Below are 18,245 nucleotides of genomic sequence, written 5' to 3'. Positions count from 1 at the left end.
AAGGGGGGACATGACAGCTGAGATGAAAGGGAAAAAGTCCAAAAATCAAAACAAGATATACCAATGAAGGCAGAAGGAAAAAACAGGTAAAAAAATTTGAGGACAAAATGTACAAGTGCTGTTTGTACATTGTTCTTGAAGAGGACCATGACCTCTGGGTGGTGTCATGCCTTGCAGTGAATTGCATTTAAGTGAGGGAGGGCTGTTCAGGGTCACCAACCTCACTCTATTCTCCAGAACCATCTGGGTCCAGGGGTAAGATTTACATCAGGACAACTGGAGATGGCTCCAGATGTTTTTAAGGCAATTGGAGTTAAGCTACTTGCCCAGAGTTACTCAGATAGTGTCTGAAGTGAGATTTGAACTCAGGTCCTCCCAACTTCAGGACCAGCACTCTATCCACTGGGCTACCTAACTTCCTGCAAGTATTATATTCTTTTTTTTTTTTTTAAAGTGAGGCAATTGGGGTTAAGTGACTTGCCCAGGGTTACACAGCTAGTAAGTGTTAAGTGTCTGAGACCGGATTTGAACTCAGGTACTCCTGATTCCAGGGCCGGTGCTCTATCCACTGCACCACCTAGCTGCTGTCCTCAAGTATTATATTCTGAAAGAAAAAGAGAAAAAAAAAATCCCTGTGAAAAAGAGAATTCTGCAAATTCCCTAGAAATCATGAAAAAACAAGAAACTCTAGGATGGATTAAAAGATAACTAAAACTTTTAAAAGAAGATAATAGGATGGGAATTAAGTTAGAAATCAGATCTCTCAATGAAGAATTAAAGAAGATAAGCAACAAGGTAGAAAAATTATAACATGCACCAAGTATGTAGGGTATTCCTATCTCTGCTACAGGGGAGGCTGAGTCTGGCTGATCACTTGAGGTCAGAAGTTCTGAGCTGCAATAGAGGTTAAAAACTTTTGGGTTATTCTGTACTACATCTGGTACGAATATGATGAGCCCCCAAGAATTAGAACTACCAAGCAGCCTAAGGAAGGGTGAACTAGTCCAGGTAAGAAAGAAAGCAGTCAGAATATCCTTGTCAAGCAATAGTGGAATTGAGCTCACGAGGGGGTCATTTAATTTCTAGCCTGGGAAAAAGATCTGGAAATACCTGGTCTCAAAAAGAAACAAACAAATTTAAAAACCATGGATTAAAAGTCTTCCCAAAGAAGTAAAAGTTCTGAAAGAGATTATAACAGATTTGGAGTAAAAACTACAGAAATAAATTTTGGCAGAACTAAGAGCAAAAGACAGTAGTAACTTTAAAAGAACATGAATTTTATATAAGCCAAAGCAAAGCATCAAGACAGGATGCATATAGATAAGAAGTATAAATATCCATAAAGAACCCATGACTATCATACCATAGCAAATAAAGCTATACAACTGCCCACAATTTTTTTTTGTTATAAACAACAAATTACTAATTAGTTCAATCTATTGATTGCTACTACAGAAAATCCCCATCTTCGAAATTTCAAGTTGTGGTGGATAAATTTCATAATATTAATGCCAATCAACCTTCCCCCCCCCCAAGTTATCAGGAAAAAGAATTTCAGGTATAATAGAACATCAATTTGAATAAACTCAGGGATACTCCAAAGGCATTAGGAACCACAAGAAAGAATGGAATGGGAGGGGCAGCTAGGTGGCGCAGTGAATAAAGCACTGGCCCTGGATTCAGGAGGACCTGAATTCAAATTTGACCTCAGACACTTGACACTAGCTGTGTGACCCTGGGCAAGTCACTTAACCCTCATTGCCCCGCCCCCCCCAATAATGGAATGGGATATTCTGAAAAGCAAAGGAACTGAAGTTGCAACCCAAATATTATATATTTCTTAGAATTAAGACAGAAAAGAAAAAGATCCCATCAGAACTAAAGTAACCTAAAGTGAGATAATAAGTACATAAAACATAAATAAATATACAAGGGGATAGGGAAGATGGAATAAGTGCAATAACTAAGAAGTGGAATGGAGTAGAGAATAAAAATTTACTGCTCCTCAAGCTCTACCTCTTATGAGGGGACAAGGAGGGAATAAAGAAAGAAAGAACAAGGGAACAGGAATCAAATTAGAACAAAGGGAAATGGAAACTAATTGGTAGACAAAATAAATGAAAACTTAGAAAAGGACACAACAACAAATATTCCATAAGCTAAGAGGTTGAGAGGAGGATGATTTTGAATTACATACCTATCTGGTCAGTGAAAGGGAAATGAGAATGGGGAGGGAGCATCTAAATCATCAAAATGAATGAATGAATGAATGAATGAATGAATGAATGAATGAATGAATGAATGAATGAATGAATGAATGAATGAATGGCTGTGTGAATGAAAGAGTTATTAAAAATTTTAAAGTAAATTCAAGGAATTTGAGATAAGGCAGGTAAAAGAGAGTGGTGGGAGGCATCACGATATACTTGAAATCATCAGGAGAAAATACTAGCTTAAAGAAAGGGAATGATAAATAAATAAAAAGTAAAGAAATAGAGGAAAACACAAATGTAACAATTACAACTTTAAATTTAAGTTGGTTAAGCAGCACAATAAAACAAAAAGCAAAAGGGATAAGAAAAGAAAACTCAAAAATTTTCTGCATGCAAGGAACACATAAAAATAAAGTCACATGTAGAATGAAAATTACAGGCTGGAATAAAATTTACTATGAACAGGTGATTTCAAAAATATAGAAGTTGCAATCATTCTATTAGAGAAACAAAAATGAAAATGAAAAATATCAAGGGATAAACAAAGAAGTATATTTAAAGGTACCATAAACATGTAAACAGCATCAACTCTCAAAGTTTATATGCCAAAATGGGATACCATATAACTTCATAAAAGAAATGTTGGCTTGTCTCTGAATGATTAAATGCACCTCCCTTCCTCTACTGGAAAGACAGAGGGATATGGATATGGAATGTTGCAAATGTTGCAAAACGTTGTTGACATATTAAGTTGATTTTGCTAAATTGGTTTTTGTTATTAAATGTTTGTTCTAAAGAAAGGCTTGCTATGTAGGGGTAGGGAGATGGAGTATATTTGGAAATGAAGTGATATAAAAACTGAAAGCCATCAATTAATAACTCATAATGAGAAGGTTGGATTAGACAGTCTTAAAGTCTCTTCCTACTCTAAATTCCAAGGATTTCCTTGATGTAAGCACTTTGACAAGTAAAGAAGATTATAGAACTGTGAATTATTGTTGCTACAACTAATCATCAGCATATACTTTTAGAACTTTCTGGAATCTAATTTGATCTGTTGGTTTTCTTGAATGGATTAAAATATGGATTGATGTTTCTTAATTTATGATTTTTCTAAGTTCCCTAAAAGACCTGATCAGAACAAAAGTAACTTTAAAGGAATACTAATCTCAGAATTTTCCTCTTTTGAAGGTCCATCTTACTGTTGTATCATGAGAACAATAGTTTGGGATAGTTCAATTGTTTAGCAAGAGGGACATTCACCATATTGAATTGTATAATTTTCATTGTTTTGTTCCCAGATTTTTTTATACCTAAATAATGAACACCTGGCATCATTCAACCCAGAGTATAATTTCCTACCTCTTACAGGCTGTTGTGCCTATCAGCATGGTGTTCCCCTTCATACTAAAGCTTGTAAGGCTTGTTAAGAGTGGTTCAAAAAATGTGAATAGTAGCCAGGCACTCTCCCATTTACTTTCAGTAAAAAGAGACTTAATTAGACACAGCATATATCCCTTTAACCAAATGTTCAAATTCATGACTGCTGCTATTAAATAGACTGGCAAGAGGTCCCATTACATGGATAAAAGAAAAATCTTACATTTCTTCATTAAAGTGTTTATGAGGGAGATGCATTTTAAAAATGTTTTCTCCAGTAATTTAATAAAAATCATAGAAATGAAATATACAAAGTAATTCCATACAACAAACTTATTAAGTATGTATTATGTACATGTCACTATTCTAGGCATAGAAAAACAAAAATGAAAAATGACACATACTTTGTTCTCAAGGAGTTATATACTCTGATAGGGGATGTGTAATATTTATAAGAGGTAAGGCCTAGGTAGCAATGGAATACATTTCCAAGGATGTTTGGGCCCAGAGTAAAAATGCTCATTGGGAGAACAAGAGTTTCAAGTGTGATGGTAGAACAGATGAATTATACCAGGAAATTGAGAGGGAGCCAAGAGATAAAGCATTGCTTAAAGTTTCTATGGGACATGATCTATAGAGAGCTGATAGTCATTCATGGAACATGTGGTGAACCATGGCTAGTGTGTACTTTCATTTGCTGATTTGCCTGGTTTTTAATTTCCTTTTCCCCTGTCTTCCCCTTTTACTCCTTCCCTTCACTAATTTTCCCTTCCCTTGCCTTCCTTTGCCTTGGTTTCCTCAACTATAAAATGGAGATCATAATAACACCTACCTCACAGCATTATTGTGGGAATCAAATGGAAAATTATTTGCAAAAAGCACTTAGCACAGTATCTGGCATATAGTAGGTACTGTATAAATGTTTCCTCCCTTCCTTTCCTTTCCCCTTTCCTACTTTGTTACTTCTTTTTATTTTTTTCATAATAAACATTTTTTATTTATAATTTTGGGTTCCAATTTTAGTCTCTCCCATCCTCCCTACCTGAAGTGGCAACCAATCAGATATGGGTTATACATGTATGATTATGGAAAACATTACCATATTCGTCACTTCCTACTTTGTCACTTTTATGTCTTCTGCTCCATGGGTTAGATATATGAAGGGGAAAGATATATAAATAAATACGGTAATTGGAACAATAGCTCCCAAGGAAGTCAGAAAACTATACTGTTGAATAGGCTGGCCTACATTTATAGACTAAAAGAGTATTGTCAAGATAACTTGCTGGTCATAACAAACACTCTTTTTCAATGACCCAAAGGGTGATTTTACACATAGACATCAATATTGAAATCAGATTGATTATATACCTTGCAGCCAAATGTGGAGAAGTTGTATACAGTCAGTTAAAATAAGACCTGGAGGGGGCAGCTAGGTGGCGCAGTGGATAGAGCACCGGCCCTGGAGTCAGGAGTACCTGAGTTCAAATCCGGCCTCAGACACTTAACACTTACTAGCTGTGTGACCCTGGGCAAGTCACTTAACCCCAATTGCCTCACTAAAAACAAAAACAAAAAAACAAAACCAAAATAAGACCTGGAGCTGACAGTGGCTCAGATCATGAGCTTGTTATTGCAAAATTCAGACTTAAATTGAAGAAAGTAGGGAAAACCAACAGATCATATAGGTATGATCTAAATAGCATCCTTTATGAATATGAAGTGGAGGTGATGGATAGATTTAAAGGATTAGATCTAGTGCCTGAAGAACTGTGGACTGTGGTTCACAGTATTGTACAGGAGGCAGCAACAAAAAACATTTCAAAGAAAAAAAAAGAGGAAGAAAGCAAAATGGCTGTCTGATGAGGCTTTACAAATAGCTGAGGAAAGAAGGGAAAGGAGAAAGGAAAAGATAAATTCAGCTGGATGCAGAATTCCAGAGAATAGCAAGGAGAGATAAGAAGGTTTTCTTTAATGAGCAACACAAAGAAGTAGAAGAATACAGTAGAATAGGAAAGATGAGATACATTCAAGCAAATTAGAGATATCAAAGGAAAGTTTCATGCAAAAACAGGCATGAAAAAGACAAAAATGGTAGGGATTTAACATAAGCAGAAGAGATTAAGAAGTGGCAAGAATACACAAAAGAATTATACAAGAAGATCTTAACATCAAAGGTAACCTTTAGTAACCACAATGGTATGGTTATTAATCTAGAGCCAGATATCCTGGAGAATGAAGTCAACTAGGCCTTACAAAGCATTGCTAACAATAAGGCTATTAGAGGTGATGGAGTTCCACCTGAGCTATTTCAAAGCCTAAAGGATGATGCTATTAAAGTACTGTATTCAATATACCAGCAAATTTGGAAAACTCAGCAGTGGCCACTGGATTGGAAATGATCAATTTATGTCCCAATCCCAAAGAAGGGCAATGCCAAGGAATGTTCAATTTACCAAATAATTGTGCTTATTTCATATGCCAACGAGGTTATACTTAAGATTCTGTAAGCTAGGCTTCAGCATCATGTGAACTGAGAATTACCAGAAGAGCAGGCTGGTTTTCAAAGAGGCAGAGGAACTATAACACAAATTGGCAACATTTGCTGGATTATGGAGAAAGCAATGGAATTCCAGAAAAAACATCACTTCTGCTTCATTGACTTCATTAAAGCCTTTGACTATGTGGATCACAACAAAATGTGGCAAGTCCTCAAAGAGATGGGAGTACCAGATCATTTTGCCCTCTGAGGAAACTATATGCAGGTCAAAAAAGCAACAGTTAGAACATGGAATAACTGATTAGTTTAAGATTTGAAAAGGAGTAGGACAAGGTTGTATAGTGTCACCTTATTTATTTGTTGTTGTTGTTGTTGTTTTGTGGGGAAATGAGGGTTATGTGACTTGCCCAGGGTCACACAGCTAGTGTCAAGTGTCTGAGGCTGGATTCGAACTCAGGTCCTCCTGAATCCAAGGCCAGTGCTTTATCCACTGCGCCACCTACCTGCCCCGTCACCTTATTTATTTAACTTATATGCAGAGTACACCCTGCAAAACTGGATGAATCAAAAGTTGGAATTAAGGTTGCCAGAAGAAATGCCAACAGTCTCAGATATGCAGATGATTCCATTCTGATGGCAGAAAGTGAAGAGGAATTAAAAAGTCTCTTGATGAGGGTGAAAGAGAAGTGTAAAAGCTGACTTATACTTAGCATTTAAAAAACCAACTAAGTCCTTGGCAACTGGTCCCATCACTTCCTGGCAAATGGAGGTAGAAGAAATGCAACCAGCATCAGATTTTATATTCTTAGGCTCAAAGATCACTGCAGACAACAACTGCGGCCATGACTTTAAAAGATACTTGTTTCTTGAAAGGAAAGCTATGGAAATCTGGACAGCTTATTAAACAAGCAGACGTCACCTTGCTGATAGAAGTCCACGTATTCAAAGCTGTGGTTTTTCCAGCGGCAATGTATGGATGTGAGTTGGACCATAAGGAAAACTGAGTACTACAGAACTGACCCTTTTGAATTGTGGTGCTTGAGAAGACTTGGAGAGTCCCTTGGACAACAAGGAGGTCAAATCAGTCAATAACTCAAGAAATGAATTCAAGCTATTCACTGGAACATCAAATACTGAAGCTGAAAATTAAATACCTTGGCCACATAATGAGAAGATGGAACTCATTGGAAAAGACCCTCATGTTAGGAAAGATTGAAGGCAAAAGGAAAAGGGGACGGCAGAGGATGAGATAGAGACAGATAGTATCATGGAAACAGCAAATATGAACTTGGACAGAGTTTGAGAGATAATGGAGAATAGATGGGCCTGACTTGGTTCATGGGATCACAAAGAGTCAGACATGACAGTGATTGAACAACAACTGCAACAATGCGTTTACAGGATCTAAGAAATTGAGGGATCATCAGGAATAGTAATATAGTATAGGACAATAAGAAAAATGAGAAGAAATCTAGAAAATTTTTCTTATATATTTCTTTCTGCAAAGTTATGCCATCATAAAAAATTAGAAGGCACTATTGTATAGATTGTGCTAGAGGATGGTGGATAATAAAATAGTACTGAAACATTTAAAGATAAAATGATAGTGTTTAAAACTAACTCTTCTCCTGCCCATTTTGTAAGCCTGCTGGAAGGGGGAATCACTCAACTTTTACCAGCTGTTGCATCTGATACATCCCAGATCTGTTGAGGCCAAGACTCCTAAGCTCCTTTTAGGTCTTAGTGATAGCATGCCTATAAATCAGCACCCCACAAAGTATAAAATTATAGAGATTATTATAGGCTTTTATGGAAATTCTTAGCTCAATAATAAAGCACATAGACTAATATGTGAACTATTAATTTAATAATGATTTTGCAAATATATCAAAATTACTTCCATATAATGAAATTTGTATCCTTGGGAATTACCTTAAATAGAATAACATATGTAATTATTCCTAAAAAGAGGATTATAATCATAAACTATACTAAACCCAAATTCCTAGGAGAGACAGATTCAGAGAGAGACAGAAACAGAGAGAGCAAGAGAGCGGGAGAGAAAGGAAGAAAAGAGATGAAGAGAACAGAGAAGAAGGAAGATTAGCTTTCTATCCACTTTTTGCTCTCAGGGAGGTTGGGACCCTACACTCCCCTATTGCTCATTTCACAGAGGGGAAACCAGAGGCAATTAAAAAACTCTTCTTCACTCATGAGTCAACAGAGAAGAAAAGGAAAAAAAAAAAACGTAACTAAAGCTAGGGAGTACAGTGGATAGAGTTCTGGGCCTGGAGTCAGGAAGACTCATTTTCATGAGTTCGAGTCTGGCCTCAGTCACTTACTAGCTATGTGATCCTGGGCAAGTCACTTACCCCTGTTTGCCTCAGTTTCCTCATCTGTGAAATGAGCTGGAGAAGGAAATGGCAAACTACTCCAGTATCTTTGCCAAGAAAAACAACTCAACAGCAGCAACAACAAAAAACAACTAAAGGACTTGTTAGGTATATACCTAATAATTTTGTTTAAATTCTCCAGCTAGGACCCAGGGGTGGCAAAACCTTTCCCTTCATACTCATCTAGGAATCATTTATGAATAGAAAGGGCTGACTCCTTTTGGAAACAAAGAACCACCTCCTCCCTCTAGTCTACATGACTCATTGGGGGAGCCCACATTGTCCATGACAGAAAGACAGCCCTTCAATATGTGAGTCCTTGAAAGACTTTTATATCAGCTGGAGCTAGATGGAAAAAGGGTGATTACTTCTTCCACTTCCTTCTTGATGTCAGTTTTCCTTTATGTCAGGATGTTAATTGTCAAATTATATTACCAAATTAATTGGTAACAATGAAGGTGAAACACGGTATACCTAATAACAGAAGGTAAAGCAATGAAAGGAATTCAGGAAGTAGGGAGAGTCACAAAAATGAAAGAGGACATTTCTTTTAATTGGAATAGTTTTTGTGGAAAGAAGTAAGAGGCAAGTTTGGAATTACAAACTAGCCCTCTTCAACTTCCCCTTCATGTGTTATCTCCTCTCATTGGAATGTAAGTTCTTTGAGGGTAAGGGCTGTTTTTTTTCTTGTTTTTATTTGTATCCCCAACACAGTACAGTATCTGGTGCACTTGATAAATTATTTCTCTATGAGAGTGAGGCTTAGAAAGTGTAACACTTAGAATTTTGGCATTTTATGAAAGAAGAGGTACGTGGAATGCATCTTGGAAGAAGGGGGGGGAGCAGGATTTTGAATTCATGGATATGAGAGAAGCCAAGAAAAGAGCTAGAGCCAACACCAAGATTTGAGAAACTATACCGTAGGAATTGTTAGAGATGGATATTATTAGCTCTCTCTAGAGAATGAGACTATAATTGTTGCCCCAGGGGTACAGAGTAACTTGAAAGATGTATTTTACCAATGTTTGGCATGAGCTTTTTTCATCACTTAGCTTGTAACCTGAAGGAGTAGGCTAGGTTGCTTTTTAAGTCCAACTCCACTTTCTCTATAGTATACCTCCTCTAAATACACATGGAAACTCCCATTCTTTCTTTTGTCTATGTCCTGACCCAGGCACTGTCTCTTTTGCCTATGAGTGGCTACTACTAACATATACAACTACCTTTGCCTATGAAAATTCCCACTTATTGAGATACCCTAAAATTTCTCCCTTATCCTTGACTACACTTTACTACACTAATGGCCAATTGTCTCAGCCACTCAGTAGGCGGCACTATGAATCAAAGAATGAGCTCCCAGGCAAATATGCAATTTTGAAATAATCAGAATGTACTACGTATTCATTGCTTTTATGCAGCATACTTCCCATTGGAGGCTTCTCTCTCCATACCCATCAAATTCAAAATTATAATCCTTCTAAAACTTCTCTGTGTCCAGTATATACTTATCCTAATGGATAATACAGACACACACACACACACACACACACACACACAGAACTACAAAAAGAAGATTAATGAAATCTTGTGATGTGGCCCATGCATAGTAATTGTAGCCCACAACTGTATTGGACAGCCAGATTCAGTGATTGATTTTTTGGTTTCATTTCTTATATCACTATATAATAACATACACCTTGATAGCACAGGTGTCATGTGACTGAAGTCAGTAGGCATAAAGTGTTTTGTAAACTTTACCTTGTGGTACAAAGGTTAATGGCAATGATGTACTAATTAGACAGCAGTTAAACTTCTGACAAACACAGACATCCATAACATATTCTTGAGCCTGGAATTAAATAAAAAGGGTGACTGAGCATTTAAAATAGCTATCACAAAGTCCAAAAATCAAAAGCTCATATGTTTTATTCATAGGAAAATACTTTGTGTCATTTCTCAGCACCAGACATATAAATAGCATTATTTCCCATACAATTGAAAAAAAAAACTAGCCATTCCTCAATTGAAAAATGATCAAAAGATACGAATACTTTTCAGATGAAGTAATCAAAACTATATATAAGGGGCAGCTAGGTGGCGCAGTGGATAGAGCACTGGCCCTGGAGTCAGGAGTACCTGAGTTCAAATCCGGCCTCAGACACTTAACACTTACTGGCTGTATGGCCCTGGGCAAGTCACTTAACCCCAATTGCCTCACTTAAAAACAAAACAAAACAAAACAAACTATATATAGCCATATGAAAAATGTTCTAAATCACTATTATTTGGAGAGATGCAAATCAAAACAATTCTGAGGTACTACCTCATATTTATTAGATCGACTAATAGGACAGAAGAAGAAAATGACAAATATTGGAGGTGATATGGGAAAAATGAGACATTATTTCGCTGTTGGTGGAGTGGTGAACTGATTCAACCATTCTGTAGAGCAATTTGGGATTATGACCAAAGATTTATAAAACCATGCAAACCCTTTGACCAATACTAGGTCTGTATCCAAAAGAGATAAAAAAACAAAAAAGGAAAAGGACTTATGTGTACAAAATTATTTATAGCAGTTCTTTTCTGGTGGCAAAGAATTGGAAATTGAGGAGATGCCCATCAGTTGTTAAAAGTAAAGACCTTGGAGTAAAGATTTACAAAAACTGCTGAGAAAACTGGAAAGCACTCTGGTAGAAATTAGGTTATCTTACACTGTATATGAAGATAAGCTCCAAAGGGGTACAAACGTACCACAATGAATGTGGTATGCCAGTCTATTCCAATGTCTCCACAGTATAACATTTTAATATAGAGTGCTACAGACAATGACCCACTTGGAGCCTCATGCCTTTCACCTGGGTGTGTGAAACATCTGCCTCTTTCTGTGGGCTTGGATCACTCCTATAATCTGCTCTCAGTGCCATAGGTGGAAGTTCCTAGATGTAGACCACCACCACTTGATTACATTCAAACCCTCTTAGGGTCCTGAGAATAACCTTGTCACAGGAATATATACTTCCCCTACTCACTATGATAACTCTTGAGCATCTGCCTAGTGTGATTTTTATTTTTACAAGAGAATGCATCTACACAGTATATCTTTACTCAACCTGCTATTCGTAGTAATGACATTTTAAAATCTGAAACATAATCATTTACTTCTTAATAAGGCTAAAGATGTAACAATGTTATACATGTTAATATAGAAAAATCAAATAACTAAATGATGAAATACAACACACGTATACATTTGGATAGTACTTGCCTGTGAATGTATTCATTAGTTTCGGTGGAGAGTCAGCATACACTTTTAGGAACCTGGCACGGAAATGCACGAATGAGGAAAACTTAGGTGCTTAGTATAAATCACAACTCTAGACTGCAGGCTGTAATAGTATGAGTCTGTTTGGGACATCTGCACCATAGAAAGCTGCTTCTCTACTCACTACTTGACTGTCGATCTTCAATATTTTTCAACTGGAAAAATATTCTTCTCCTCTCTCTTCCAGGTCTATATAAGTTCTTTCAATTAGCCATACCCCTCAAAAGGGCATTTAGAATATTTTAGTTATTATTGTGAAATAACAGTTCTCTTTAAGCTAAAGAACTATTTTAAAGCTTATCAAACTAGATATCTTTGGGCTATGTAGACCAGCCCAGACAGTTATTCACTCACTTGGATGGTGTGCTATGTAACTGGAATGGAATTCATGACAACATAGTTCAGGTTCATTTTTTTAAGGCAGCTTACCAGGATATCACAGGGCAGTATTATGGCAAAACTGATGTTTTAGGAAAATTACTTCAGCAGCCATATGGAGCTTGGATGGGAGAGGGGAGACGCTTAAGACAGGGAGACCAATTAGGTTATTGCTGTCATTCAAGTTAGATGTGGTAAGGGTGGTGACTGTGGAGCTAGATAAAAGGGGGCAAATGGGAGAGATATTGTGGAGATAATAATAGATAGCTTAGCAATTACTAAATTGTTAAAGAGATTGAGGAAAAGTGAGGAGTTGAAGATGACTCCAAAGTGGTGAGCTTAGGTGACTAGAGGGATGGTGGTATCATTGACAGAAATTAAGACCATTTGGGAGGAGAAGTGAGAAGACACTTCCCTTACTATTTTGCAGAGGGAAGATGGGGTCTATGAGTATGGAACATTGCATAGGTATTGATTGGTTTTGCTAATTTTTTCCTTTCTTTTTCTTTTTAAAAAAAACCAATTCTTTGTTACAAGGGATGCCTCTCTGGGAGGGAAGAAGGAGAGAGATACAAAGGAAACTTCTCATATACAAAAGAAAAGATATCAATAATTTTTCTTTTTGTGAGGCAATTGGGGTTAAGTGACTTGCCCAGGGTCACACAGCTAGTAAAGTTAAGTGTCTGAGGCCGGATTTGAACTCAGGTACCCCTGACTCCAGGGCCAGTGCTCTATCCACTGCGCCACCTAGCTGCACCATAAATATACTTTTTTGGGGGGGGGCAATAAGTGACTTGCCCAGAGTCACACAGCTAGTAAGTGTCAAGTGTCTGAGGCTGGATTTGAACTCAGGTCCTCCTGAATCCAGGGCCAGTGCTTTATCCACTGTGCCACCTAGCTGCCCCGCCCCCAATAATTTTTAAAAAGAAATGAAGCTTAGAAGAGTTGTGGCTTGGGGAAAAAGATGAATTCTGTTCTAGACCTGTTGAGTTTTAGATGCCTGGGGGACATCCAGTTCAAAAGGTCTAACAGGGCAGCTGGGGAATGTGGAATTAGAGTTCAGGAGAGAGATTATATAGCTGGATATTTAGATTTCAGAGTCACCAACATAGAGATAACATTCGAACCTACATGATCTAATGGTATTACTGAGATAGATGACAGTTATTTAATTGATTGAATATTTTCATTGCTGCTAAATTTTTATCCTTTGAGAACAGATATGATTTCTTGAAATAGCCAAAATCAATTTATACCTAAGTCTGGTAAATAAGGTGTCTGATCAAACTCAGTAATAATATATTTGGTGTAAAAACAACCCTCCAAAACAATGAGATATGGCTCATGAATTAATTTATTTTGAATATCAGAATTTGTTGGTGACATTTGATGCAAATATTTCCCCACTATAACTTATCTTCTAATTTTGTTTTCATTGATTTTATTAATGCAAATTCCCTTTCATTTTATGGAGTCAAAATGATCTATTTTATCTTAATGATCTACTCTAGCTAAAGATTTATTATAATATATGATTATAATTCATGTCATTGGTAGATTCTCTTCTTCTTCCTCCTTCTACAGAATGGTCTTCCCTCAGGGAATAACAGATACATTTTCAATGGCGATTTTGTAGATAGAGGGCAAAATTCCATGGAGGTACTGATGGTCCTGTTTTCATTTCTTCTTGTCTATCCCAATGATGTGTACTTGAACAGAGGGAATCATGAGGATTATCTAATGAACATGAGGTAATGTTGACTGACTTTAGGTTTTTCTCTGCTTTATTTTGTACCCTTTCTATGAAAGTGTTCTTTTAATTTTCTCTCATGCATATACTTCACATTGTAAAAAGTCCTGAAATTTAGACCTTCTAAAACATGCCCAAGAGATGGAAGGGACTTCAGAAGTGAACTTGTCCCACCTCTTCATTTTCTAGATAAGGAAATTGATGTGTAGGGAAGTTCAATGGCTTGCCAAAGGGAACCCAAAATAAATATCTTGTATAAACAGGGGGCATGCCAGGTCACACTCTGGTCCAGGCTGAGAGGATGGGATAAAAGTAGGGTAGAACCATTTCAGTTTCTGATTTTTGTACCTCAAACATTTACTTAGCTATCAGTGTCTTGTTATTAGCTTAAGAAAAAAAATTATAATATGATAATCACCTTTGGCTTAGTTTTTAAATATATATTTGAGACTCACTTTAAACTCATTTGCATATGTAACCCATAACCCAGTTTAAACCATCTGGATTAGAATTTGGGAGGTCTCTCAAATGAACTTCTCACTTTGGGGCTCATAGATCTAATGCAGGGCTTCCCCCAGACATATTAGTCTCTCCTGGGGACATTAGAATATGACATCTCCTATCTTGGTCTCCACAGAAAAGGCAAAGTGTCCCTAGGGCCTGGATGCTCATAAAGGGTGAGGAGGGAAATCCTCATGATACCATTCCTTTATATTATGTTTATACTCTATGATTACTCTGGGGAAGTCAATGCCACAAAATCAAAGAATAAAATAGTAACAGAATGGGCACTCTGGGCTGCCTTGTTGGAGCACGGCTCCTTACATGTATTTGGATATATAATTGAATCAACATTCAATCATAGATTGAAGATCATAGTCCCTCAGTCCCTTAGCAAGTAGTTTCAATGGGTTGTTTGGGGCGTATAATTCATCCATTAGCAGTCAGCTTTTGGGATTGAGCTGCTCTCTGCTTAACTGCTCCTTAGATGATTTATGTTGGCCCTTTTGTTGGGTTAATACTCAAAGCATCTCAGTGATACTTGAACAACCTTTAAGAATCCACTTTATTAGATTTCAGTGGCCCTGTCATTGGTCAAATCTTGTATCAAAAAAAATTCCATATACCAAGAACTTGTTACATGGTGCATTTATAGGGTAGGTGCTATTCCTCTCCCAGCAGTTCTCAAACTTTTTGGTTTCAGCTCCCCTTTATGCTCTTAAAAATTATTGAGGCCCCAAAGAGCATTTGTTTAAGTGTATTACATCCAAGGAGTGCTGATAGGGCTGGTTCAACAACCAGCTTTCCCAAAATGGGTGACACATTTTAAAGTTTAATCTGCATTACTAATATTTTCTTTATCACTTTTAAAGTCTAGGCAATCAACAACAAAAAATAAATCAAGTCCCAATTTGTATCATTGGACAATTTCTGGAGCATAAATGCTGACATTTTAAAATTTAATAATTGAAAATTTAATAATTGACTCTTGCAAGCCAGTTCAAGCTACCTCCAGGTATAGCCCTGGTTATATCTATCAATATTTACCACATTAGAATTTAAAATGTCAGAATGATAATAAAAATAATTTTTACCATGTGGGCTCCATGAAAGTGTTTAGAGGACCCACAAGGGTAGCTGGACCACACTTTGAGAGCTCTATAACACCTTAGCATTTTAAATGAGTTCTATAAAACTGAGGATAATTGATGGTGAATTTTTTTTTATTATGACCTCTTCTGGTCAATTCCATTCTACTATTAAGGTGCTTGGGACTTTCACCTAAGGCATTGTATTTTGTTACATGAACTCTATAGAGGGAAAATGAAGGACCGGCTTTTTGCTGGTAGAGCAGTAAGATTAGATGGGGCATTTTTTTCTATAAAAATCATATTCAGGAGCACCTTAACAATGTGCCCTTTGATTTATCACAGAAGATAAGCTCTTAATTGATAGGTTAGAAAAAATGGTCTAGATGCAAAACTAAGAAAAGAAAGATGTAAGAGGTAGAGAGAAAACCAAAATTTATCTGGAAAGTTATAGTGTATGCAAAAACAGGGAATGCAAAACAAAGGAGAAATGGAAGAAGAAGTTTGGTACTGTGGAAAAAATTCTGGGTTTGGAGTCAGAACACTTAGATTCAAATCCTGACTATCCTACCTATGACTGTGTGTGACTTTGGGCAAGTCACTTGATCTTTCAGTTTCGTTTTCCTCATTTGTTAAATGAGAGAGTTGGCCTCTAAGTTCTCTTCTAGATCTCAGAACTACGTAATAGGTATTAGGATATTCCCAAGGAGAGTAGAAGTGCCCCCTTTGAGAAAGAAGTCATTTTCTTTGGCCCATGGAATTATAAGGAGGAATCACAGGGGCCAAGAGGGGGACATCCATTGATAGTTACTAGGGGTGGGAAGAGACTTCATTGTGTTGTTTATGGTTACAGAGCCTCATATAACCAATTGTGAGCTCTGCCATTGACCTGAAATGTGTATACAAGATGTTGAGAAGTTTTGAGACTTTTCAAACCTAAAAATTTCTACCTACTTCTAGAAATTCATAAAGGAGCACATTATGCTATCAGAAAGAGCCCTTACTAGAATCTAGAATGATTACAAAGCCACTGGAGTTTATTAAATGAGGGAAGTGACATGGGCATCCTTACACATTAGGAAAATCATTTTAGCAAGCTAAGTGGAGGATGGATTCATGTAAGGAGAAGCTTAAGGCAAGGAGACCGAATAGGAAGCTCCTATAAATCTAAGAAAGAGGTAATGATAACCTAAAGTGTGATAGCGACTATGTGAGATGTGAGATGAGGATTTATACAAGAGATGTTGTTAACATAGAAATAACAAGATTTGGCAACAGATTGGATATAGAAGTGAATGAGAGTGAAGAGATGACACCAAGGCTATGAGCCTGAGTTACTGGGAGAATGAAATTACCTTATAAAATCATAAGGAACCGTTTGGAAGAGGGGGAGTTTACATAGAAACAAGTTCATTTTTGGACATGTTCAGTTTGAGTTGCCTATACCACATCCAATTTGAAATTTTCTATACTACAGTGGATAATGAGGTTCTATAGATCAGGAGAGGGACTATGGTTGGATATATAGATCTGGGAATAACATACATAGATATGATGATTAAACCCATGGGAACCAATAAGATTGACATGTGAGATAGCATAGAACAAAAAGAGAAAGAAGGCCCAGGGACAGAACTCTAGGAAATACTTACAATTAGTGGGCTTAACATGGTTGAAAACCAGCAGAGATGACTGAGCAATAATGGCCTGACAGCTAGTAGGAGAACCAGGAAAGAGCAGTGTCATAAAAATACAGAGAGGAGAGATTATCCAGCTGGAGAGGGTGATCAAGAGTGCTGCCAATGCTGCAGAGAAGTCAGTAAGGATGAAGATTAAGAAAATGCCATTGGATCTGGATATTAAGAGATTATCGGTAACTTTGAAGACAGTTGTATTAGTTGAATGATGATGTTGGAAGCCATATTGTAGAATGTTAAGAAGTGAATGAGAGGAGAGAAAGTGGAGGTGTCTACTGTAGATTGCCCTTTTCAAGGACTTTGGCCATAAAGGGCAGAAGAGATGTAGGATGATAAGATAGGAGTGATATGATTATATCTGTAGGCGGTAGGGGAGTAGCCAAGAGAAAAGGAGAGATTGAAGATAAATAATAGAGTAGAGATGGCAGAGGGAACAATCTGTTGGGGCAGATAGGATCACTTGGGCAGGTGGAAGGATTGAAAATATATAAACAAGTTTTTTGTTTGTTTGTTTGTTTGTTTGTGGGGCAATGAGAGTTAAATGACTTGTCCAGGATAAACACAGCTAGTAAGTGTCAAGTGTCTGAGGCTGGATTTGAATTGAGGTCCTCTGGAATCCAGGGCTGGTGCTTTATCCACTGTGCCACCTAGTGGCCCTGAAAATATATTAAACAAGAGGGACAGACTGGTGAAGACAGATCTTGGAGTTTTCAGAGGGCATGGGATCAAGGTGGAGGTACAGGGACTAGCTTTTGTGAAGCATTTGGGATTACTTCTGTAATTAGAAGGAAGGGAGAGTGAATAATAGCACTGTGAAATTTTGAGGGTTGGAAAAGGGAATTTGAGGAAGCAATAGAGGTGTAATTGGGAGCAAGAGGAAAGAAGAAAATGCTTGAAATATTGTTTGTAGGGAAATAGATAAGGAAGTGATAATGGCAGAGTAGAAGGTCTGTCAAGGAAAAGCAAAGCTCATCTGAAGTTCCATAGTAGCTGAAATCAATTTAATGTTATTATTTTCTC

The 18,245-nt window shown here is 37.1% G+C and overlaps 1 protein-coding gene across 2 annotated transcripts in view; it reads left to right on the top strand.

Moving 5' to 3' along the window:
- Nucleotides 1–18,245, top strand: part of PPEF1 (protein phosphatase with EF-hand domain 1) — a 151,802-nt gene that overhangs the window by 76,357 nt on the left and 57,200 nt on the right. For both annotated transcript variants that reach the window (XM_043996780.1, XM_043996781.1), the window contains exon 8: nt 13,774–13,940. In XM_043996780.1, the coding sequence (XP_043852715.1) occupies nt 13,774–13,940 (167 nt within the window). The remainder of the gene's footprint in view (nt 1–13,773; nt 13,941–18,245) is intronic.

The sequence above is a fragment of the Dromiciops gliroides genome, chromosome 3, assembly GCF_019393635.1.
Source record: "Dromiciops gliroides isolate mDroGli1 chromosome 3, mDroGli1.pri, whole genome shotgun sequence".
NCBI lineage: Eukaryota > Metazoa > Chordata > Mammalia > Microbiotheria > Microbiotheriidae > Dromiciops > Dromiciops gliroides.
The sequence above is the reverse complement of the archived record's forward strand: the minus strand, read 5'-3'. Positions and strand labels throughout refer to the sequence as shown.